The sequence below is a fragment of the Lepidochelys olivacea genome, assembly GCF_965140295.1.
Source record: "Lepidochelys olivacea isolate rLepOli2 genome assembly, chromosome: 1".
Classification (NCBI taxonomy): Eukaryota; Metazoa; Chordata; order Testudines; family Cheloniidae; genus Lepidochelys; species Lepidochelys olivacea.
This window is the reverse complement of record NC_140411.1, coordinates 82,697,459-82,724,037: the sequence shown is the minus strand read 5'-3', so window position 1 is coordinate 82,724,037 and position 26,579 is coordinate 82,697,459. Positions and strand designations below refer to the sequence as shown.

At 41.3% G+C, this 26,579-nt stretch overlaps 1 protein-coding gene across 1 annotated transcript in view; it reads left to right on the top strand.

Moving 5' to 3' along the window:
- The window catches only part of MYCBP2 (MYC binding protein 2), a 412,169-nt gene that overhangs the window by 52,836 nt on the left and 332,754 nt on the right, over positions 1-26,579 (top strand). Inside the window, exons 5-11 of the mRNA XM_084646996.1 lie at positions 11,336-11,532; positions 13,748-13,990; positions 14,275-14,346; positions 16,026-16,122; positions 21,464-21,537; positions 24,777-24,915; positions 25,782-25,858. Of these exons, the coding sequence (XP_084503122.1) occupies positions 11,336-11,532; positions 13,748-13,990; positions 14,275-14,346; positions 16,026-16,122; positions 21,464-21,537; positions 24,777-24,915; positions 25,782-25,858 (899 nt within the window). The remainder of the gene's footprint in view (positions 1-11,335; positions 11,533-13,747; positions 13,991-14,274; positions 14,347-16,025; positions 16,123-21,463; positions 21,538-24,776; positions 24,916-25,781; positions 25,859-26,579) is intronic.

Sequence of the window (26,579 nt, the reverse complement as noted above, 5' to 3'; positions counted from 1 at the left end):
TCATCTGTTACAAGGTGAATAAACCCACTAATTCTCAGAAAATTAAAAAAAATATCTAAAGTGGAGGCTTGAAAATGCAATTTGTTATTGAATATTCTTACTAAGACCTCCTTTGAACCTATGTCAGCCTGCAGGGTTTGAAGTGAGAGCCTTGTCTATGGAGTCTCAAAACTTCACCTTTTCATCAGCGAAGTAATGTTTTTGCTTAGCTCAAGCATTTATCTACACACACCTGGTCTCCCCTGACCACGGGAAATAGTCCTCAGAACATTCCACACAGATTTTGTACATCTGAGAGAAAAAACAATGGTACGTGTTGGATATCTACGAAGCAATTGGAAGCTACTTCATCCGATAGTCATTTAGGAGAACCAGGTCTCTGTTAAATTTACATGTTAACAGCAGTTGGACAAATAATCAAAAGCTTCAGTTATTAGATGGAAGACATGTATCAAAGAAGCCTAGAAATGTAGGCTTTAACCCTATAGACTAAGTCACTGCACTCCAGACTAACATCTGATTCATGAACTGAAAAATCCAGAAATTACATTGTGGGTATGTGATCATCTGCACAGATTCTCAAGATGCTGCAGATAAGATACATAAATCCTAGCAGATTCTGCCTTTTATAGAAGTGTGCTCCATGTTGTGGTGTTTCAGAAATCTTACAGAAATCAGACTTTTCTTTGGTACATGATCTTGGAAGGCTCTCACTTGAGATTCCACTATTGTGAAAATCCCATTGTATCAATGGTACGCCTGAATAGGACAGGGAATGAAAGAAATTTGTCAGATTTTTTTTTTTATATCCAGACTCACTATTCAACTCTTCATTTAATTGACTTGTTTTAGTTGCATTTAATCTTCCAGTCTCTCATCTGTTGTTGGATATACCAGGCATAATTAATCTAATATTTAATACTGTTAATGAATATTCTTTGGGCTTGTCTACACGGCCGGGCAATGTGCATTAGAAGGGTGTGAATTCTAAAGTGCACCAAATTGTTGCGCACTAATGGGCCTGGGTAGAACCAGTTAGTGAGTGCTAAAAGTTTCCAAGTGTACAGTTATGTAGTGGGGACAAAACTGGTACACTAATGATAGATTTGCTCTGAATTTTATTGATTACATCAGAATTTTGTGTTCCTCTGCCTAGTTATGGTCAAATAGAAGAAAATGTTTTTGTCTGTGCCATAGCATCATCTGTTAAGTATGCCTAACATAGGTACTTGTATGGTCCCTATCATGGTTACAGGGTTAGTTGCATCATTCTTCACATTGTGGTCTTTCTGAATGCACCTCTTAGGTGGCAAAGCTCATTCCTTTACCTATCCTGGTTTCGAATGACTTATTTCTCCTACTTCTTGGGTTACAGTATCAATCATCCTCGTTCTGTAGGTCCATCTGTGTTGAACAATACTGTATGTTGATCAGAGAGCCTTTTTTCAACAAAAATATTTTAGCAGTAGGAGTAAAGCTTCTAGAGAAAAAAGACTTTAAAATTACAGTCTAAATGCATGTCTGTCTTAACTAAAAGTCCTCCTGGTGGTAACCTTAACAGGCTTAACTTCTTTAGACGCTCCCGGGGGTCCTTATGTCTTTGTATGGTTCCCCTGAACAACTGCCACTCATCTTTGAGAGAAGGTCCCTTTTTAACCATGTTCTTTTGTTCTTCTGTATTCCCAGTCTTTGACCCTGTTACATATGCAGTTGGGCGTCTCCTCCTGGCAGTCCCCGAGACTGTTGTGAGAGGACCCAGCAGCTGTTCTCTGCATGTTTAAACTCCATGATCTCAGTGCACTGCAGCACTACTTCCTCCCTTGGCCTCTTTGGCACATTACCTCAGTACTTGCTCTGTCTGCCACCCCTTCACTGAAATGGACACTTAAGCCCACCTGCATTAGGCAGCCAGTGCTGACCCTCAAGATGCCTCAGTATCCTAAATACACCCCTTGTGGAACTCAGCCTGGAAGCTCACATCCTTGGTAATCATTTAACTTCCTCAGGTGGCATGTGGTAGTGAAGCATATAACAGAGAGACACTTCGCATGGAGTCTAAAAATGTTGTTTGCTCTTTCACTTAACAGATAAAACACGAGAACAGATCATTTAGAAAATAATGAACACCCTAAATGCAGTGCCTCTCACTAGCTCTCCTTCAGAGTTCAGGGTTCAGGAAGGGACTTCGGCATATTGGATTGCTTTTCCCTCAGAGTCTTTCTGTCTGGCATGCCTTCTCTATTCTTGGCTGGTGCGTGCCCTTCCTTTCTCCTGCCCAATGGTTCCTGTGTCTTGCTCCAAGCTTTACATATTTATATGCCCCCTGTCCAACAAGTGGCTTTCTTTGTTCTGCCTTTTGGTATATTTCCACTGCTTCAGAACTCCCCCTTCAGTCAGACAAGAGGATGTCTCTTCCCCCAGAAAACTCCCTTAATCTGCTGGCTAGTCATTTAAAAGTTAAGTACTCTTCATGTCCTCAGTCTGGTGTGTACCTGGTGCAGGTCTTGCCCACAATTGTGGATACACATACCAGGACTTTCCGTGATACAACAGTATCATGAAAACTTCAGAATAACTTCATAATATGAACCAAAGTTAATTGTTGCACAGAGAGGGGGCCCTGAGTTATCACTGATCCTCCTGATCAAAGCCAGTTCCAGAGGCTAGCTGGAGATAGAGCTAGAGTCCTCAGAGACAGTGGTTCTAACACTGTCCATTAACTCTCTCCCGTGTTTGAGGGGCGGCTTATCTTAGGCCATTTTTTCCTTCCGGACTTTTTTTTTCTTCAGACAGACGCTTATTGAGTTAAACCAATCAAATCTTACAGAAAGCACCCCAATTACCAGACCGACATATAGTATTAATAAATTATTACAAATTTAAATCTGTCATTCTCCATCAGTGACCTATCTGAACACCATAATGCATTTATCTTGACGATACCTTGTTTGGTAGAGCAGCTTTATCTCCATTTTACAGATGAAGAACTGAGGCACAGAGAGACTAAGGTCTCTGTGACCCAAGGTTATACAGGAATTGTGTTGCAGAGCTGGGAATTGAACCCCGGTCTTAAGTGCCTTGCTGGCACCCTAGCCATTGAACCATCTTTCCTGTCATAGATCAATGGAACTATTGGGCAGTTTTTATTAGAGACGAGTGAATAATATTTTTTCGGTTCAGTGGCTGAAATGAAAAACCTTGAAAAAAATATTTTTGTTTTGAATCAAAACTGACCTTTTTTCCCCCCCCTCACAAAAACAAAAACTGAAAAATTTAATTTGGGTCAAATGAAATGCTTTGAATGTATACTTGAAACATTATTTTTGAAACAAAATGTTGATTCAAAACATTTTGGACACAGCTATACAATAGATTGTATGTTGCTTTTGGGAATGGTCATTATTGATGGTTCTATATGGTGTGCAAACACATACAATCACATGTTCTTTTCCCCCAAAAGGTTGCCATCTAAAATTATTTTACAGATAAAATTGATCTTATTTAGGCTGCTTTCATGACTACTTTGAGAAATAGGGTCAGAGTTAGAAGGGAGGAACACAAAGCTTATACAGATGGTTTATTTAATTTTGTCAGGGATTTGTATGTGCTTGAATAGTTGTGGCAAACCATTTGTGAGATGGACCAATATATTTCATGCTTGGTTAAAGCAAGTAGAGAGACCTTGGGCCTATGACTGACTGACTGAAGAATAAGTCATACTTATCTAAGCCATGGTTAGATCTTTGCTTGGGAGACCTTCATTAACAGCTTTACCCAATGTTTGTCAAGAAAATTGAGATGAGGCAACCTAGTTACGTTTGGATTCCACAGGTTACTTTGATCGTTATTAGTCTGGAAAGAGGAATAGAGAGGGAGCTATACATGGTAAATATTGGTCACTTCTTTATTTCATCTTTGGAAGGCACTCAGGTACTGTGGTGAAGAGCATGGTATAAGAACTTGAATGAATTCAGATCTGCGTATGGAAAAGACTGATAAAGGTGGTGGTTATCCACCTGTGCATGAATTGCAGTGTGTCTAGATGTATTCTGTTTTTCATCAACTTTTTGTGCCTTTTGATTACAAGATATTTTTACTCTTTTGAAAGTGTGAAGAGTGCCCTTCAGTGAATTTCAAGATGTTTTTGGCTTCAATAAAGGTTGATCTTGATTTCTGGCTCCTTTACTTCAAACCCTGATTCTCTAATCTCATTGGTTTTGACTGTCATGACTGTAACTCAGTCTAGATAAAGTTATTATTAGAAAATATTTCTATTATAGTGCCAAAGGCTTAGGACCTACTGTGCAGGTGCTGAACGAACACCAAAAATAGACGTTTCCTGCTCTGAAGGGATTACAATCTAAAAACATAGACAAAGAGTAGGGGATGTGGATACAACATACAAGCAAATTATAATTGTGAAGAATTGACACAGCTTTTTAATGCATTTTATAATTTTTTAAAATTGGGGTTACAGGTGGGGAGGAAGGGAAGAAGAAAAGGAAAGAGGAGATACAGTTATAACTTGCCTCCTGTCTAGCCATGATCTTCAGGCTAGGTTTTTAGTAGGTATTATGGCAGAGGTGAATATTAAGGAGGGTGTGAAGGAGGATAAGGTAGTGGCTGTTCAGATTCCATCATGGAGTTTTCTCCCTGTGCATAAGGGGCAGCATGGGAGTAAGCATGAAGATGTTTGAGAGAAGCTGATGGGTGGAAAGAGCTGCTAGAGCAGGGGTGGGCAAACTTTTTGGCCCAAGGGCCACATTGGGGTGTGAAACTATATGGAGGGCCGGGTAGGGAAGGCTGTGCCCCCCAAATAGCCTGGCTCCTGCCCCCTCCCACTTTCCACCCCCTGACTGACTGTCCCCCTCAGAACCTCCGACCCATCCAACCACCCCTGCTCCTTGTCGCCTGATTGCCCTCTGGCCCCTATTTCCCCCCCCCGCCCCGCAACAGGCTCCCGGGGACTCCCACGCCCTATCCAACCACCCCTCTTCCCCGACCCCCCCCAGAACCTCCACCCCATCCAACTGCTCCCTGTCCCCTGACTGCCCCCCGGGACCCTCTACCCAACTCTTCCACTGCTGCACCCGCACCATGCAGCTCAGAGCAGCAGGAACTTGCAGCCCCACTGCCCGTGCTCAGGGGCCGGGCAGGAAGGTCCCGCGGGCCGTAGTTTGCCCACCTCTGTGCTAGAGCAGATGCCAAAGTCAGTATAATGGGAAGTTACTAAACCAGTTAAGTAGGATAGGGGTGAGTTATGAAGGGTCCTAAAAGTAAAGACAGTGAGTTTGTATTTAATGTGGAGCCAGGTCAGGCATTTTAAAAAGGGGTTGATATGATAGGGGTGATGACCCAAGAAGATTTTAGCAGCCCTATTCTTAATAGATTTAAGGGAAAGTAGGTTGCCATAGCCAAGACATAAAATGATGAAGACTTGGACAAAAGTTTGATCGGTATGGAGAGAGAGGAATGACTGGATTTTAGAGATGATGTTTAAGAAAAAATGGCAAAATATGGAAAAGACCTGATTATGTGAAACCGGTAAGAGGGTTGAGTCAAAGATGATACCAGATTACAGGCCTGAGTGTATGAATGTGTGCTTTCAAGGGTTAAGATGTAGGTGGGCGCCGTTTAAGTTGACTCATTAGACTTTTTGTTTTAACTAATTTTCTTGGTTTTTGGCATCAGTACCTAAGTATTTCTTAAATATGGGCCAAGATTGGATGCTTGAAGTGTAAAAATGGCTTTTGCTTGACAACTGTAATATAATTCAGAATTAGTTACTACAGAAGCATAACAGTGAGTTTTAAAAGAGAACATAAGTTAAATTTTTTAGGTTTCTGCTGTGTTCCACCTGAGAGTGGTTGATTTCAGTGGTGAGTAAAGTGATTACTGTGATTACTATGTTTACAATGTATATACAATAGCTTCCAAAATATTTTTGGAATTCTCTGCTATGAATGATGCCATGTATAGGATAATATGTTTTGGTTTTTTAATCTCTTTTTGGTATCTCTGCTTCCAACAAGCCAACAAATAAATGGAAAAGCTAATACGGGATCTCTACAGTTTTACATGGAGTCTTCACATTTTCAACATATCAGTCTTTCAAATAAATTAGGAATATTATTATTAGTAAGTATTTATTTAGAAGATAATACTCATTTCTGGGCAAAAAGAGAATACCAAATGGCATTTTATGAAGGCATCCTTTGTTTCTCTATAGTGAAGGCTGTGCTACAGTTTACATTTAAAATAGGGTAAAATCCTTCACTAATATTTGAATTTAGTCTCTAAACTTAACACTCAACTCTTCAGGGACAGCTGAATTATTAATAAAATTTGATCAAAGATACTGTAACTTGGGCACAGCAAACATTACAATTTAGCTTCTTTAATAATCTCTTCTCTCGAGTTGTTTTTTGGACTTGTGTATCTTAAAAGGTCTCACCACAGCTACACACAGATACAAGTTATAAGATCTCAAAGATAGGTCAATCATAGAAATGAGGACTGGAAGGGACCACAAAAGGTCATCTAGTTCACCCCCATGTTGAGGCAGGTTTAAGTATATCTAGACCATCCCTGACAGTTTTAAAATACTGAACCTCAACAATGTTGTTAATCCTTATTGGTCCATTTAATTTAACGAAAACCAATTGATGGAATTAAGATTCATTAGCTATTCCTATTCTCTGATACTCAGCCTTGCAGGAAGAGCAGGAGGACACCCTCTTAAATGTCCTCTTGGCCTCTACGCCCACCCAGGTTGCCCTGCCCGTGTATGAAGTGGTTCTCAAGATACCCAAGGCCCTGTGGCAGACCCTTCCTCCATTCCTCCCACCTCAAAACGAGCCAAGAAAAAGCATTTTGTTCTGGCCAAAAGTTTAGGATACCTTTATACCCACCCTCCCCCAGCTCATTGGTCGTGTCTGTGGCCAACAAGAAGGACAAATAAGGTCCCACTTCCTCCACTCCCAAGAACAAGGAAGCCATGAAGCTTGATTTATTCGGGAGAAAAATTTATTCAACTGCCAGCCTGCAATTCCAGGTGGCAAACCATCAGGCCCTGTTGGGCAAATATAACTTTAACCTCTGGGATGGTCTCAAAAAGTTCCAGGAATCCCTCCCTCAAGGTCTGGCCCAGGAGTTTGGCACCCTGGTAGAGGAGGGTACTGTGGCGGCCAGATGCTCCCTCAGATGGAGTGGGACGCAGCGGACTCGCTGGTTAGGGAGGTCACATCAGTGGTGGTCGTGCTGCGCAGGTACTAGCTGCAAATGGTGGGCCTCTCCCAGGAGAGGCAGACCTTGATTAAAGACCTTCCCTTTGACGGAGTTGGTCTTTTCACTTAACAAATGGACTCCAGGCTGCATGGGTTGAAGGATACTAGAGCTACCCTTTGCTTGTTGGGCACGCACATGCCACAGTCAGCCAGGAAGCGCTTCCGACTGCCAAGACTTGGGCAACCCCGTCAGGCCCTACAAGAAGAAGGGATGTCAGTTTAAGCACTGGCGCCCTTCCTCCTCCCATTCACCCGCCCAGCCTGGGCTTGCCAAACATCTAGGGGGACAGAAGCGGTCATTTGGAGGGTATGCCCGAGAGCAGCACCCCACTCAGCGAACCGGATCCTGTTCTCCTTTTCCTCAATCACCTCTCACCCCACGACCAGGCCGAACGGTAGGGAAAGTTGGACCGCTGGGTCCTGGACATAGTAGCTTGGGGCTACACCCTACAATTTTTGGCTGCCCCTTCTTCCCCCCTCCCCCCAATTCCTTGCCCCTCTTCAGGGACCCTTCTCATGAGCAACTCCTCGTTCAGGAGGTTGAGAAGGTCCTGTGCAGAACATTCCTTGGGACATGGTAGATTCTACTCTTGCTACTTCCTAATCCTGAAGGCCAGAGGGGGCCTCAGACCCATCCTGTACCTGCGGGGCCTCAACAAGGCTCTCAAGAAGTTGAAGTTCTGCATGATTTCCCTGGCCTCCATTATCCCTTCCCTGGATCCAGGGGACAGGTACACCACTCTCAACTTAAAGGACTCTTATTTTCATGTCTCCATATTCCCAGGTCTCAGGAGTGTCCTGTGTTTCATAGTGGATGGGCGCCACTTCCAGTTCATGGCGCTAACCTTTGGCCTGTCCTTGACTCCCAGTGTGTTCATGAAATGCGTGGCACTGGTGGCGGCTTACCTGAAATGTCGAGGGGTCCAGATCTTCTTGTATGTTGACGACTAGCTCATCAAGGGCAGGTCTCCGGAGCAGGTGCAAAGGAACCGTGATCTGGTGCGGTCCACCTGCAGCAAACTGGACCAGTTAATAAACACAGAAAAGTCCACTTTAACGCCAGTCCAATGCATAGAGTTCATTGGAATGGTTCTTGACTCCACACGGACCAGGGATTTCCTTCTGGAAGCATGTTTTCAGGCCATGTTGGACCTGGCTCTTTACGTGGTAGATCATTCTCTCACCACGGCCCACATGTGCCTGCAACTGATGGGCCACATGGCTGTGTGCATGTACATGGTCAGCCATACCTGACTTCATCTGAGGCCTCTGCAGGTATGGCTGGCCTCGGTCTAAATCCCCAACAGGCATGCCCTGGATCAAGTGGTCACGGTGCTGAGCCACATCCTCTTGTCCCTGGACTGGTGGCTGTATCCCAAGTTGGTGCTGCAAGGAGTTCCCTTTGCAACCCCATCCCCGTTGCTCACCCTGGTCTCAGACATGTCAAATCTGGGCTGGGGAGCCCACCTGGGTGAGCTCAACACCCAGGGCTGCTGGCTACTAAATGATCTAGCCCTTCACATCAACGTCAAGGAGCTCAGAGCGGTTCGCCTGGCCTGTCACCTTTTCTTGTCCCACCTAAGCATCAAGGTGGTGCAGGTTCTGACGGACAATACCGCCGTAGCGTATTACATCAACAGGCAGAGTGGCGCCAGGTCTTCGGCCCTTTTGTCGGGAGGCGCTCAGCCTCTGGGAGTTCTGTGGGCGGCGTGCCATTCATCTGGTAGCTGCCCACCTGCCTGAAACCAAGTATGTCCTGGTAGATCGCCTCAGCAAGATCTTCTCATCTTGCCACGAATAGTCACTCCACCTGGAGTTGGTGTCCCTAATCTTCTGCAGGTGGGGGACTCCCCAGGTGGACATGTTCACGTCCAGGCAGAACAGAAAGTGCCATGTGTTCTGTTCTCTGCAGGGCAGGGGCAAAGGCTCCCTGTCAGACACCTTCTTGATTCCGTGGTCAGGAGTGCTGATGTGTGCCTTCCCGCCGGTGCCATTGGTCCACAGGGTCTTGCTCAAGGTGAAACAAAACAAAGCGACTGTTACCTCATAGCCCCAGTGTGGCATCATCAACACTGGTTCGGCATGCTGCTGAGTCTTTTGGCAGCTGCCCTGTTGCAGCTGCCTCTTCAGCTGGATCTGATATCTCAGAACCATGGCAATTTGCTGCATCCGAACCTGGTGTCACTGCATCAGAAAACTTGTCTACCGGGGCTACCTACGTGGCAAAGTGAAAGTGGTTCATGTGCTGGGCGTCGGCTAGACACATTCATGCTGAAGAGGCCCCGCTACAGGTCATCCTAGACTATTTGCTGCACCTTAAGCTCCAGGGCCTGTTGCTTTCTTCAGTCACGGTACACCTGGTGGCACTCTATCCTCTGTTTTAAGGCAGGATGGTCTTCGCCCATCCCATGATGGCGTGATTCTTGAAAGGTCTGGAGCACTCTACCTGTATGACTGAGACCCAGTTCCCCTTAGGGACTTGAATCTGGTACTGTCAAGGCTCATATTCTCCTCCCCCTCTCTCTCCCCTCCCCGGTCGAACCTGTGGCTTCCTGCTCTCTCCTGCTTCTTTCTTGGAAGGTTTCATTCTTGGTCGCTATAACTTCGGCCCACAGGATGTCTGAGATCGGGGCACTCATGTCAAAGCTGCCTTATACTGACTTTTATGAGGACAGGGTCCAGTTGTGTCCACACCTGGGTTTTCTGCCCAAGGTCGTCTCCCAGTTTCACACTGGTCAAAACATTTACTTACCAGTTTTCTGTCCTAAGCCTTATACCACGGACAAGGAACGCAGGCTCCATATCCCGGTTGTCAGACTGGCACTGGCCTTCTACATAGATAGAACAAGACTGTTCCGTAAGTCAATGCAGTTATTCGTTACTGTTGCAGACAGAATGAAGGGTTGCCCACTGTCTTCCCAGAGAATCTCGTCTTGGATCACGGCCTGCATCCGCTAGTGTTATGAGCTGGCGAAGGTGCCTATTATGAGTATCGTGACGGCTCACTCAACTAGAGCGCAGCAACCTTCCTGGCATAAGTGCTGAACCAAGAAATCTGTCTAGCTGCTACCTGGTCATCTGTCCACACATTTGCATCGCATTATGCACTTACCCAGCAAGCTCGAGATGACACAGCCTTTGGCAGAGTCGTGCTGCAAGACTGATCTGCGAGCCCACCTCCAAGGATACTGCTTGTGAGTCACCTAGAATGGAATCGACGTTAGCAAGCACTTGAAGAAGAAAAAACTTTACTTACTTTTTCGTAACTGTAATTCTCCCAGGTGTGTTGCTCATGTCCATTCCATTACTTGCCCTCCTACTCCTCTGTCAGAATTGCTGGCAAGAAGGAACTGAGAGGGGCATGGGGTCAGCAGTGCCTGACATACTGCCGCATGAGCGCGACGCTGTAGAGGGCACCACAGCTGACCCTACGGGTACTGCTAAGGCAAAAATCTCTGACTCTGCACGTGGGCGCGGACAGACCTAGAATGGAATGGACATGAGCAACATGTCTTAAGAGGAACAGTTATGAAAGGTAGGTAACCATTTTTTCCAGTCCTCTGAAAGGGAGAACTATTTGTTGGGTTGTGGGAGGCAGAGATAGCAAAGAGGTTTATATATTACTTAGTGCCAGACATATGTATGTAATTAGATTAAGCTACCTGAAGTCAGAGTTAAGTCTGTGCATTGAAGTATCATTGTGAGGAATTAATGTGTACATAATGTGTAAATGTTATAACTGAAAAGGATTTGAACGTGACAGAGGTTTTGGTATTAAATTTGGGTGACAAGGCATGTGAGATGAAGCTTGTGTGTGTGTGTTGGTTTAATCAGGTAATTTTTAATTAATTTGATATGAAATGCAGATGAGCAAACAATTTTTAGTTAAATAACTTTATATAGGATAAAAACTCAGAATTTGCAGGGGCGTGATGCGTATATTGTATCTTTTTTAAATTTTAAGTTAACTGATTTTACTTCATTGGAAAACTGTTTAGTATGATTTGGTGATTTGTTATACCTATGTAATTGTTATATTTTATTCACAGAGTCTCTCTTCCAGCTTCTTCTGGAAATAACTGTTCGTAGCACTGCAGTGAATGATAGTACTGGACAATCCTTGACGGCACTTTCCTGCGCTTGCCTGTTCAGTTTGGTAGCTGCCTGGGGAGAAACAGGAAGAACACTGCAGGCAGTCTCTGCTATTCTCACCAATAATGGCAGTCATGCTTGTCAGACTATTCAGGTGTTGTACTAAACCTGTTCTACATGTAGAATTTTGGTTGGTCATATGCATGAGTTCTGGAAACATTCTAATACAGAAATTAGGGCTGTCAAGCAATTAAAAATATTAATTGCAATTAATCGTGCTATTAAAAAAATTATTCACGGGTAAGTAGAGTTTTAATCGCACTGTTAAACAATAATAGAATACCAATTAAAATTTATTATAAATATTTTTGGATGTTTTCTACGTTTTCAAATATATTGATTTCAATTACAACACAGAATACAAAGTGTACAGTGGTCACTTTATATTTATTTTTGTTTACAAGTATTTGCAACTGTAAAAAAAATAGTATTTTTCAGTTCACCTAATACAAGTACTGTAGTGCAATCTCTTTATTCAGAAAGTTGACCTTACAAATGTAGAATTATGTAAAAATAAAACTGCATTCAAAAATAAAACGATGTAAAATTTTAGAGCCCACAAGTCCATTCAGTCTTACTTCTTGTTCAGCCAATCGCTCAAACAAACAAGTTTGTTTACATTTGCAGGAGAAAATGTTGCCCGCTTCTTGTTTACAGTGTCACCTGAGAGTGAGAACCGATATTTGCATAGCACTGTTGTAGCTGGCATCGCAAGATATTTACATGCCAGATGTGCTGAAGATTCCTATGTCCCTTCATGCTTCAACCAGCATTCTAGAGGACATGCGTCCATTCTGACAACGGGTTCTGCTCTGTGAAAATCCAAAGCAGTGCAGACCAACACATGTTTATTTTTATTATCTGAGTCAGATGCAACCAGCAGGTTGATTTTCTTTTTTGGTGGTTCAGGTTTTGTAGTTTCTGCATCGGAGTGTTGTCCTTTTAAGACTTCTGAAAGCATGCTCCACACTGCGTCCCTCTCAGATTTTGGAAGGCACTTCAGGTTCTTAAACCTTATGTCAAGTGCTGTAGCTATCTTTAGAAATGTCACATTGGTACCTTCTTTGTTTTGTGAAATGTGCAGTGAAAGTGTTCTTAAAATGAACAACATGTGCTGGGGCATCATCCGAGACTGCTATAACATGAAATATATGGCAGAATTAGGGTAAAACAGAGCAGGGGACATACAATTCTCCCCCAAGGAGTTCAGTCTCAAATTTAATTAACGCATTATTTTTTTAACGAGCGTCATCAGCATGGAAGCATGTCCTCTGGAATGGTGGCCGAAGCATGAAGGGGCACACGAATGTTTAGCATATCTGGCATGTAAATACCTTGCAGTGCCGTCTACAAAAGTACCCTGCAAATGCCTGTTCTCACTTCCTGGTGACACTGTAAATAAGGAGAGGGCAGCTTTATCTCCTATAAATGTAAACAAAGTTGTTTGTCTTAGTGATTGGCTGAACAAGAAGTAGGAGGGAGTGGACTTGTAGGCTCTGAAGTTTTACATTGTTTTGTTTTTGAGGGAAGTTATGTAACAAAAAAAAATTTACAATTTTTAAGTTGCATTTTCACGACAGGTTGCACTACAGTACTTGTATGAGGTGAATTGAGAAATACTATCTTTTGTTTATCATTTTTACAGTGAAAATATTTGTAATGTACACTTCGATTTCAATTACAACACAGATTACAATATATATGAAAATGCAGAAAAACATCCAAAATGTTTAATAAATTTCAATTGGCATTCTGTTTAACAGTGCAATTAAAACTGCTATTAATCGCGAATAATTTTTTTGAGTTAATTGCATGAGTTAACTTTGATTAATTGATAGCCCCAACAGAAATACATTGAAATTTACTGGCTTCATTCACTCTTGAAATCAGTTTTGAGATAGAGAAGAGGAGATCCATTTTGGATTGCCATGCATATTATGGAATGAATCAGTTGGAGTTTGTAGGAAGTAAATCTTACCTCTTTTCATGCATTTCTCATTAGTAAGAATGAAAGCATAAATTAAGGCTTACATTTTAGTAAAACAGCTTTTTCAGAGATGCAGTGTAGTTGTAGCTGTGTTGGTCCAAGGATATTAGGGAGGGAAGGTAGGTGAGGTAATATCTCTTATTGGACCAACTTGTGTCTCTCACCAACTGAAGTTGTTACAATAAAATATATTACCTCACCCACATCGTGTCTCTAACTTTTTCAGAGCCGGGATTAGTAACTAAAGCTTTATTTTCACCTCTGTATGTTGCTTAAGTTGTAATGTTTTGTACCATCTCTTCGGGTTTTCTTTACCATTTAGGTGCCAACTATCTTAAACTCTCTTCAGCGGAGTGTTCAGGCAGTTCTGGTGGGCAAAATCCAAATCCAGGACTGGTTCAGTAATGGGATAAAGAAAGCAGCCCTGATGCACAAATGGCCATTGAAAGAAATTTCTGTAGATGAAGATGATCATTGTCTACTTCAGAATGATGGTTTCTTCCTGTACCTTTTATGCAAAGATGGACTTTACAAAATCGGCTCTGGCTACAGTGGGACAGTGAGGGTAATGTGACTCCTGAAAACTCATGATATCAGTTGTAAAAATTTTAATTTAAATGACATTTTATGATGTCTTGCTTGACTTTTAGATTGTCTTGTAACTTAGTAATACTGATAATTATTTTTTAAATATATTGATTTTAAAATTCTTGTAGTGTTTGTTCACCAGCTTCTCATTTCTTGTTCATTTCTCATTGCTGTAGAAGATAATGTTTCTAGATGATAAAAGATTAACTATAAAACTGTCGTTCTAACAATTGTCAAACTAACTTTTTTGTTACCTTACAGGGTCATATATACAATTCTACATCCCGCATCAAAAACAGAAAAGAAAAAAAGTCTTGGTTAGGGTATGCTCAGGTAGGAGAATACATAAAACAAAAAACATAAAAGAATTAACTTAATATTTAATTCAAATGTAGCACAGTTTAGGACAGCTTTATACAAGTATTACATCATTCCTTTCTATCTGGCTGTAAAATAATAAAGCCAGTCCAGTGCAGTTAAAAATTCTGTTGTGGATAGGGGAGGGACCTCTTTTTGTTTTTCTTTTTTTTTATGCTGGCAGACTAAAAAAGGGATAATGCAGTATCTGCTGTAGCCAGACTATATTGCAATATTATCTCTAAAATTTGAAGATCTTGCACTATTTTGTTTCTGAATTCTGTAATAAGACGTAATAAATTTTGTATTTCCCTTTTAGGCAATCAAGCCAAAAAGTATTAAAAATATGACTGTGGTTATAAAGCAGTACAACACTGTTTTAGACTATTGTATTGGAAAGCTCAATTACTGTTTCTAACATAAGCATGAATGGCATGTTTAGTTACCAGTAGGTTTTCTTTCAGTACTGTTTTACTACTTTCTTTATTTTTGAGCTATTTTCTTAGCAAGATTTATTACATCTTAAATCATTTTGCGCTCAAATAATCCAGTGCATTTTGAGCATCATTTAATCGCTCTGTGAAACTGCTGACTTACTCAGTCTTTTATCTTTGAAATTAAATACTTCTTTTGAAAATATATACTATAGTATTACATTTGTTGTTCCATTTGTACAGTACATCATTTTTTGTTTAACATTTTAACAAATATATTATCAAAATATGTATTAACTGTAGCATTTTTCTGTCTATTGCTGAGTAATGTGGTCAACACAATCTCACTATTTCTAAATTACTTTTTCATAGACACTCTTGTCTATATTTGATATTTGTACTACTCAAACCTCCCTGATTGGCATCTGAAGAAACTTGTGATTCAGTCTGGGAGAGTACATATGTTTACAGGATGGTCCATGGGCACTCCGCAGGAGTACTCTATACTTGGGTTACTGCTATGTACAGGGCTTCTCCAGGAGGTGAAGAGATGCTGTTCTTGGGGAAGCCATGGAGGATGAAATCTGTAGTCCTGAAGCATGTCCCTCATGCAGCCTGCAAAGGTTGAAGGGAGAGGAGGAATGTTACAGCAAACTATTGGGTGTAACCATGTGTGTTGGGGTTGATGTTATCAGAATTGCTGTGTCTTTTGGAGATATCTTCACTGTAGTGCTTGGGGACAAAAGAAATACACTGGATCTTGTTTTCTGTAAAGCTATTTTTACTTAGTAGGTGACACTGGTATAAATAGGAATACATAACAGTAAACAACACTCAAAAATTCCATTAACCTTTTAATACATTGATCTACATTCATGTCTCTAATACACAGATTTGAACAGTTGCTATTGTAATTGCATCTTATTCCTATGAAGAGAATCCTGGAGAGGGAGCAAGTGGCTTCCAGAGCAGTGTATAAGCACAATGTCACCATTCTGGTGCACAAGGAAGTAGGAATTCCAGAGTGCGTTCAACTTTCATTTTGTATTAGAATTAGCATAGAGAATAAGGTGTGGACCTGAAGATGAGAAAAATCTGATTTTGAAAACAAATAGCTAATGGGGAAAAAAGTAAATGATTATCAGTTTGACAATATCCCTTTAAAAGTGTTTATGAAGATTATATTTTCATTCTAATGTCTTTTTCTTTTTCATTTACCAGAGTTATTTGTTGTATAGAGATGTGAACAATCACAGTATGACAGCCATAAGAATAAATCCTGAAACCTTGGAACAAGATGGTACAGTTGCTTTGCCAGGTAGGAAATTCTAGACGTTACCAAGAGTGGTAGGAATACTTAAGGGACACCATACCCTGAAGATCAACAGATAGGGGCTCTGCTAGAGAAGTAATTCATAGATTTTAGGGTCAGAAAGAAGCGTTGTCACCAAGTCTGACCTCTAGATAACTTTGGACACAATATTTCACCCAGACATTCCTACATTTGTTCCACAGCTTGGTGAAATTAGAGCATAACTCTTAAGGCTGTGTACACACTACAGCTTACGTTGGTATAAGTATTGTTGCTCAGAGGTCTGAATAATCCACTCCCCTGAATGATGTAAGTTACACCAACCTAACTGCCAATGTGGACAGTGCAATGTCCATGGGATAGGCTCTCTCGCTGACATAGTTGCTGCCACTTGTGGGGGCTGGAGTAATTAAGAGGATGGTAGAGCTCTCTCCTGTCTGCTTAGAGTGTCTGCAATAGCAGTACTACAGCAGCACGATTGCACCACTGTAAGCTCTTTAGTATTGCCATAGCCTCAGAAACACATCCAGTCTTGACATAAAGACTCCAAGTGGTGTAGAATATACACATCCTTTGATAATGTCTCCCATTGTTTGTTTACCCTCACTGTTAAACATTTGTATTTATTTCCAGGTTGAACTTCAGTAAGTGGACTTTATTATGCCTTCATCTGCTAGATTAAAAAGCCCTCTAGTATCCAATATCTTTTCCCTGACTAAACACTTACAGACTGTAACTATATTTTCTTTTAATTTTCTCCTCTGAGCTTGAGCTCCTTTAGCTTCTTTCTGTAAAGCTTTTTCACTATACCATAAGTATTTCTTGTAGCTGAAAATATGTACCAGAGCCAAAGGAGACTATTGAAAACTGAATGCCACTAAACTCCCGAATATGCAAATCTGGGATAGTGGTTTTCAACCTTTTTAATTTCTGGACCCCTAAAAAATTTCAAATGGAGGTGTGGACCCCTTTGGAAATTTTAGGTATAGTCTGCGGACCCTAGGTTGAAATCCACTATTCTATGGTTCAACAATCTTTCGCAGACCCTTAGTATAGTGTTAGATTTAGTGTTAGTTAGTTGTAGTTTAAGTATTTCCCTAGTGATGTCCTCACCAGGTTTTAAACATTGTCTGTCATGTTGGGGAGTGATTCCCCAACAACGATTGCTACACATGGTGCTTGCTGTGCCTAGGCAAAGCCCATGGTGAGGAGCAGCGTTTGATTTACAAAACGTTGACAAAATGGATTCAAGTGGCGAGGGATCTTTGTCTGAAGCTGCACTTGCTCGAACAGGCCATGAGGCCTACATTAGCACCGAGGCCCTTGTCATCCTGCGGTTCTGAGTGCTGCCACTTTGCATCCTGGAGCTGGTGCCTCTCCAACGAGGTGGATTAGTCGCTGAGGAAAAGGTCATATAAGACCGACTGAGGCCATTTCATTCCCTTGGGGACTCGTCTTCCTCTGCCAGAAGAAGTGTGGATATGCTGGTGTGTGGGATGAGGCAGGTTCCATCAACTGCTCTGGTACTACAGAAGGAGGCCAGAGATTCTGTGCCATTGACTCCAGTTCTAGCCCTGAGGTGTCCGTTTGAGTGATGCTGGCACCAGCTGTTTCCGTGCTGGTGGCGTATTAGGCAGAGATTTGCTATTGCCCATCTGTCTAGACTTCGCCCTTGAACCAGGACTTTGACAGGTCTGTGTGCTTTATAGCCCTGTTAGCTGGCTGGGTAGCTGAACCTTTGGGTCTGTTGGCACTTTACCCCGATGTTTCCCTTTTACAGTCAGTAGATGTAGGGTAGGTTCTGGGCTTGGCGCAAGGGACCTCCTTCACATTGGGAGCGTCTTCAGCAGTCCTGTGACTGGTGCTGCTGATGTTACTGTAGTGGCACTCACTGCCATCCGCTTTGGCACTGTCAGTTACCTTGGTACTGCTGCCAACTTCATTGTCAACACCACTTCTGGCACCGGAAATGGTGGAGATGTAGTTGGTGCCACTGGTACTGTTTCTACCATTAGCACCAGCTCCCTCTTTATTCTGGGCTATGGTTGAGTTGGACTGTTCGCACTGTTAGGGCTGGCTCCACTTTTATTCCTCTGAAGCCTTGGAAGCTTCGGCATCGCAGTCAGGATCTTCCTCCTTTCTTTCTCCATCGCTTGAGCCACATCGGGGGCCATTCATGGAGCACTATGGATACCAGGACTAGTGCTTGTCTCAGGGTTGGGATGGGGACCTTGGGCCTGGCACCTACTGGCCACCAATGCCCATAGGAGGAGGCAGTCTGGTCTGTTGTTCATCCAGTCTACACACCCTCCCCTGGCACCTCCCAAGTGTCCATATTGAATGCTTGGTTCAGAGAAGTGTTCCAGTTGGCTGTTGTGCTTCCACAATGCTTGGGGCTCTGTCGTCACTGACAGCAGGGTCCTAAGCACCAGCAGACTGCTATGCCATCTAGTTCCTGTCCATCCCTCTCCACCCATCTTTCATGGACCCTCTCACAAGATACTGCTTGTCAAGCAGGTTTGCTCTCTGCTGGCTTTGAGAGCGGTGGAGGAGGTTCTTTTGGGACACTGAGGTCATGGCGTCTATTTCCAGTACTTTGTGGTTCCCAAATGCAAGGGAGGAGGGGTTAGACCCATACTCGATCTTCGCTGCCTCAACAAATATATCATATCTGAGATTCTGAACACTCATTCTATCAACTGTCCTCCCCGTGTTGTCTCCGAATGACTGGTTTGCTGTCCAGGACTTTCGGGATGCCTTCTTTCAGGCCATAGAAAATTCCTTCGATTTTTATGGTAGTAGAGCTCCATTTTCAGTATATGGTGCTTCCATTTGGCCTATCTTCTGCCCCTTCTACCAAATGCATGGTTGTCATGACAGCATATCTTAGGAAGAAAAGAATCCATATCTGTACGATTGGTTACTGTGGGGTAGGTCCAGAAAGGAAGCTTTCTCATGTCGCCACTATGCTGTGCTTGCTCGACCTTCTGGGTCTCATCCTAAACATCAGGAAATCAACTTTGGTTCCCACTCAGATAATCAAGTTCATTGGGGCCGGAATAGACTCTGAGTTTGAGAGCATTTCTGCCAACCGACTGACCGTTTTCTGTTGATTCATCACCTTTGAATCAGTCTGCAGTCTCAGCCTTCCCATACAGTTCAGCTGTGCTCCTGGGTTGCATGTCTGCTTGCATGCAGGTGGTCTAGCTTGCAAGATTGTGTTCACCCCGTCCAAATGTGGCTCAGGATGGTTTATCATCTGACTCTTCACCCCTGGACGGGTTGGCCTGCCTTCCTCAACTGGTCCTGGACTCCTTGCAGTGGTGGACGCTTCCAGAGAATATTTGCCAGGGTGTTCCCTTTGTCTGGCCCTTATCAACCAGGTCTGTTGTCACCAACGCCCCCCTGATGGGTCAGGGACCTGAGGTCACTGCAAGTTCAAGGTCTGTGGTTGAGCAAGAGTCCTCTCTGCATATCAACATGCTGGAGCTTCAGGCCATCTACAATGCATGTCACACTTTACTGGACTGTATCAGGGTCTCAGTGGTTCACATACTTACCGACAATTTCACCGCAGTGTATGTGAACAAGGAACAGGGAGCATACTCCTAGATGCTTTGCCAAGAGGCAGTCATGTTGTGATAGTTCTGCATTGAGGAGAGCATTAGTCCATTAGCCAATCATTTGTCTAAGGTCCAGAATCATCTCTCAGAGCACCTCAGCAGGAATTTTTCCCTGAGTCAAAAAGTGGTCTCTGAAGACTAGTGTTCTCTGGGTCATCTTTTAGCTTTGGGCATCCCAACAATTGATCTGTTTGCTCTGAGGGACAACAGGAAATGTCATCTCTTCTGCTCTTGAAGGGTCCTCTGTTCAGGCTCCCTGTCCAATGCTTTCCATCTCAGCTGGCAGTCAGCTCTCCTCTACGCTTTTGACCTGATCCTGATCATCCCACAGGTCATCCTCAAGCTGAAGGTGGGTTGAGACAAGTTTTTTCTCACTGCCCTGTTGTGGCTGAGGAGTGCTGGTTCCCTGACCTTCTTGCGCTATCAGTTCAGCCGTCCATACCACTTCCTCTCCATCCCGACCTAGTTACTAAGTATTATGGCCATACATTGGATCACATCCTCAGCTCCCTGCAACTAACGGCGTGGCTACTTCATGGCTAAATGAGAAGGAAGAGCAGTGGTTGGTAGCTGTTTAGCAGGTCCTACCCAACAATAGAAAACCCTCTACCAAAATGGCCTATTCAGCGAAATGGAAGCAATTTTCAGTGTGGTCATTGGCCCTTGGAGTTCAGCTGACGTGGTTTCTATCCAGAACATCTTGGAGTACTTGCTGCAGTTAGTTGTTGGGACTGGCATTTGGCTCACTGACAGTGGATTGCACAGTGATATACGCGTTTCTACTCCCATTCAGGGAAGATCAGTCTTCTCTAGTACCATGGTAGGAAGATTCTTAAAAGGGCTTCTTCATCTCCATCCTCCTGTCCGAGAGCCAGTTCCTCTGTGGGACCCTACCATGGTCCTAGTAGCTTTAATCGGACCTCTGTTAGATCCCCTGGAATCCTGTCCCTTTCTGGTTTTGTGTCAAAAAACTGCATACCTGATAGTGTTAACATCCACAAGGAGTTTGTGTGAGTTGCAGGCTCTGATGGCAGAGCCTCCTTACACACAATTCTCCAAGGACAAGGTGACTTTACGATCACAGCCTGAGGGAAACACTTGACATAAAAAATTTCAGATCAAATGGGTAAAGACTGACCAAGATATAAACAACTAAAAACAGGGTATTACAATGGGAAGCGTCAGGCAACCTTAATAATGATTGTGCTACCAATACTGAATACAAAAGACCTAGCTCATTGGGTGGCCTTCTCCTTAAAGCTACTGGCTCCAATAAAATGTTTTTACTTAAAATTGCAAGTTTATATCACTAACAGACATCTTGTTAGATTTTAAGCTTGTTCTTAGTAGTCTGGGTTACCCATCACATATGTACTGCTATTATGCTAAGCATTTAGTATTGTGGAAACCCCCTTTGCTCCAGATGCTGTATGGTTTTAATAATTATAAAAGATAGATAGTAAACATTGCATTTTTTTTGGAAGTTTTGGTGCATATTCATTATTAAAACATGAAAAGAAAATTTTTTGGAAAGAAAAATCCTAGTAAAGAAGAACATGTGAAAACTCTAGTTTGCGTTCTGCAAAAATGGACTTTTAAATTTGGTTGCTTTTTGGGCAACCTCCTTTAACACCAGTGATAGTGCTTTGGCAAAGATACGGAGTAGAATGTCTTTAATTGAGGTGAATTAATGCAGAATACTTCATTTTTTCCTTCCTACACAGATTGCAACACTGAAGGGCAGAATATCCTGTTCACTGATGGAGAGTACATTAATCAGATAGCAGCTTCTAGAGATGTAAGTATTCAATGTATAGTGTAGACATTTTGTGTTTTCCCTCAGCCAACACAGATGTCACTGCACTAAGTGGTCGTCTTTCAGATAAAAAGACGGACTCCTTTTGGCTAGTGTAGATAAAGGCAAAAACACGGAGCTAGAAAAAATGAAAAATTGCTAGGCATCTGTCAAGAGCTTAGATTTCATACTACTTCATCTTCAATTGTGGCAAAATATCCTTTTCAGACATATTTTACAATCAGTTTGGTAGCTCTGCTTCTGTATATGAGATTTTGTGGGCTGAAAAGTTTTTTGTTTATTTTAATGTGGCTGGCTGGACTTCCTTGCCATTAGGTCATGCTGTATATGAGTATATTTTCAAGGTAATTTGCGTTATGCTTTTCAGTAAAGCCTGTTCTGTTTCAAAAGAACACTGAGGTTAAAAGGGGCATACTTTTAACGATTGTGCCATTTGGAGTTTCTTCACTTTATGATGATTTCTGCATTTCTTTTTAAAACAGGTTTCCTTCAGATAAGGTAGTAAAAAATTGTACACTTACTGTGATGGATTGAATTCTAGTGTGACATTTGGGAATGGTATCAGGTTTCATGTTCTGTTGTTGAATAAATGATGGATAATTTTTAATTTCATTAGAGGCAGCATTGTCTTGGCAGGAGAAGGGGGAAACAATCTAATAGCAAAACCATGATTGGCTGCTCATCCTATAGTAAAATTAAGCACTATAAGCAAACATTTGGTTTTTAAAGCCCCCTACACAAATTCATTGGGTGAGATCTTTCAGCAGGGATTGCTATTAATATGGCAAGTTTATGGAAAGGGTTTATCTTGTGAAAAATGAGTTAAGCAATGAGTTAAGTGATCTAGGTGTTCTCTTTCTGACTCTGCCATGGATTTCCTGTGTAACTGTCGCAGTTCATTTAACCTTTGCTTCAGTTTCCCATCTGTAAAACGCTGTCCTTATACTTCCTTTCTTTGAAGAGGTGTTGAGGTATAACCCACTTATGTTTGTTTGTAAAGTGGTTGTCTGCAAGCCATTAAGTACAAAGTATTATATTACTATTGGGAATATCTACCTTCATGGATAATCCTTTAAAAATAGTTATCTACCCTTATGGATTTTCTATCCAGTTTATTCATTTTTAAAAAGGCATTTTGCATTGCTATACTTTGTAAAACTATATGTAAAACCATTCTTCTCCACACACTTGGCATACTACATTTGAGCCAAGTGTGTGGAGAAGAATGGTTTTACACATACATTTGGGCATACCTACAGATACACATCCTCAAATGTGAATTTCATTTTTGGTGGTTTTTTATACTGTAGGAATGGAATGTGGGATTGGTTTCAGATCCTCCTTTCATTCATGTAACTGAAAATCGACTTCAGTACACAAGTATCAAACTTCCTTTATGAAATGTGCTTGGAATAGAAACACATTTTGTAGGTGTAAAACTCTAATCTGTAGTCAGCGTTCAATCCAAACTTCCCTAAAGTAAAAAGCTGTTAATATGTGATTTAGTGGTCTTGTTTCAGTTCATTATAAAGAATCTGGAGATGTGAAGTCTGGACCTAGATATAGAGCTGAAGTTCCTCAAAATTTGGGGAAGTTTGTCTGTGGGATTCTATTTCAGATCTATTACAAAAAGTAATTTTCTCTCTGATACTCACACCTTCTTGTCAACTGTTAAGAATAGGCCACTTGCACCTTGATTGAATTGGCGTCGTTAGGACTGCCCCCCCCTCCCCCCATTAGTAAGGCAACTCCCATCTTTTCATGTGCTGTAATATATATACTGCTTACTATATTTTTTTAATCCATGCATCTGATGAAGTGGGTTTTAGCTCAAGAAAGCTTATGCCCAAATAAATTTGTTAGTCTCTAAGGTGCCACAAGGACTCCTCATTGTTTTTGCTGATACAGAATAACACGGCTACCACTCTGAAATCTGTATTTCAGATCTGTTTTGTGTATTTATGTGGTGGGGGGTGTTTGTTTTTTTTTTGTTTTGTTTTTGTTTTGTTTGCTATGCCAAGTTCTTGATGATAGTGTTCATGTGGAATAGTTCGTACCATATTTAAATTTTGTGTGTGATCTTTTCCAAATGGCAACTGAGAAAACTCATCTAATATTCTACTTTATCATTATTTTTTAAAACCCCTTCTAATTTTCAAGATTTTGGAATTTTTTTTTAAAGCGTTACTTTTTTGTAATTTCCAGCAGTAAAAATGGAAGAATGGATTGAACTTCACATTGCACAGATTGACCTGACTTTTTTGAATACACTGCTGAATTTTTTTAGCAGCTGAAAATTAGAGTATATAGCTTGTTGAATACTTGTCTTCTTTAACATCTACATTCTTTTAATCTCTGATGTCAGTGTAGTCAGTCCTCTGATTCTTATCTAACGTTTCTCTTTCCTTGTATGCTATTTTGCTGTTAAGAAGAAAAACGAAGTTGGTATGAGGGGGAAAACCCAATTGCTTAGGTTGTGACACAAATAAATCAGTTTTGATTCTAGCCTTGATTCATTTCTATTTGAGGGGACAAACAGATCTGTTAAGATAGGTAATATGTATGCTGAAATGCCTATGGACAAGAGTTACAAAAGTCATGTTACAGTTTTCATGTTAGCTTAAAAGTATGTGTTTTGTGTTATCTGACAGTGTTAAATTATTTGTAGCAAGAGAAGTACCAGACTCTGACCATTTTGTTGGTTTTCTTATGCACACTTACTACTTAGCTGTTACGAAATGAACCATAAAATGTTTACTTAAAGCCTTTTAGTAAACATACACTGTGAAGCTGCCAAGACTAAAAATTGGTCAGCATAACTTTTGCCCCATGGAATAAACATTAAAAGACAACACGTTCCATGGTTTTAGGAGTTTCAATAACTTGTGTGTCTTGGTTTGGTTTTTAATACATTTGAAGCAGAAGCAGTGATATATTTGAAAAAGTACGGTTTTTAGGCCTATCTCTTCAGGTCTGTCTGTCTCTAAAACATTTTACTTGTCTTCTATTCTTTTTACACTCTTTTTCACCAATTATTAGTCACTTTTCTACCTTTAAAACCCCCCATAATTTTGTCAGTGTGTTACCTACTGATTTGTTTTGAAGGATGACTGGGGATGCACAGTATACTCTTTGCAGGGTGAGATTAAGTCAGACTTACTTGTGGCACAGAAACTAACTAAAATGTTTGTTTAATGGTTTAAATGATTTATTTGTTACAGGATGGCTTTGTAGTTCGAATATTTGCAACAAGTACGGAGCCAGTACTGCAACAAGAACTGCAGCTTAAACTTGCTAGAAAGTGCTTACATGCCTGTGGTATCTCATTATTTGATCTGGAGAAAGACTTGCACATTATCAGTAAGACTTCATTTTGTAATGTCGTTTTCTTTCAACATTATAAGTAGTACAAACTTCGTACTATAATTCAATCCAATATATAAAAGTGAACAAGAACAAGTAAGGGGAGTAGCAGTGGTCTTTTCAGACTGAGAGCTCCATTCAGGAGTGGTGGAAGCTCACTAAAAGTTGGGGGGCCACCTGCGCCTGAACCGCCCCTTATGCTGCCCCTTCTCCAAGATCCCGTCCTGGTCCCACACCGCCTCTTCGACCCAAGATCCCACCCCCCACTTGCTCCTCTCCACCCCCTCCCCTGGGGCCATGCTCCCTCTCCCCACCACCCCTCTGTTCGAGTGTCCCTGGCTCCATTACAAATATACTGGTGACTACTAACATGGACCTTCATAGTTCTTAAACCCATACCCATATTGGTTTGTAGCAATCAACTTTATCCTATGTAAAAAAGGATCATTGTTTAAAATAACAGTTAGCCATGCCTCTACACTTGGAATCCATGTGGATTTAAAGTGAAACATAGTTGTCCTTTTGGAATTAGTTTAGAACTTTCCCATTGTAATGAAAGTAATTGAAGGTATACTTTCTGAAAATGTTCATGGAAAATATATTTTATTTTAGCTCTGATTTTTTTCTATAATTAGAGGTATGATTGTAAACTTGAAATTTCATATCACTTGGATTAGTTCGCGTTGAAAGAAAGCTTTCTTGAACTAAATGTTTTTCTGAGGTTCTGATCATATTGTCAGTTGACATCAATGACAAAATCTGCTTCTACAACTGTGCAGGATGAGGCACATAAGGAAAAAATTATCTTTAAAACCAACTACATATAAATTGCATACCTAATTTACATCTTGTTATGCTCTCAGGTACAGGGTTCGATGAGGAGTCAGCTGTTCTTGGTGCAGGAAGAGAATTTGCACTAATGAAAACTGCTAGTGGAAAGGTATTAGAAATATTTCATTATTGATATTAAATTGCATAAATAATATGCTACCAGAGCTTTGTTATGGAAATTAGATTTGATATATTGGTTTGGAAAAGAATGATTAATTTCTGCTTCTACAAATATATTATGCTATTGTACATTGACAGTTGGCTATAGTTTTTATATATTGGCTTTCACTGTGATGTAGAAAAGACAAACCAATAAGATTAAGTAGTGTTCATATAGCAATTTAATTTTTTTATAACCCTCTCCTATACAAAATTATAGCAACAAAAATTACTGGATTATTCTTTCATTAACCAAATGTCATATGTTCACATTTTTTCAGTCCTATCAAAATTAAGTACTAAATTACAAGTAAAGCCTATATGTTCTTTCTTAGTATGTCTGTTTAGTTGAACGTATACAAAACTTGCCTTAAAATTTACTCTCTAACTTTGTCATCTACTTAATTTCAGTTTTGTTAAAGCAGCTTCTGGCTTTTCTAAATGAAAAGTACTCCTCAGCTGGAATCCAAAAGAATGGCTAGAGTTGGCAATAAGAATGGCTATTGCTGGGTTACAGAGAGGGAAGGGCCATAAAATGATGTTGTTGCTTTAACAGGGGGTAGCACTATTAGTTACAGCAGTGGATCTCAACGTATTTATCATTGTGGGTTGCATATGCAGCCCACAATGTGTTATGTGGGCCGCAGGTTGAGAACCACAGTGTCCCCCTG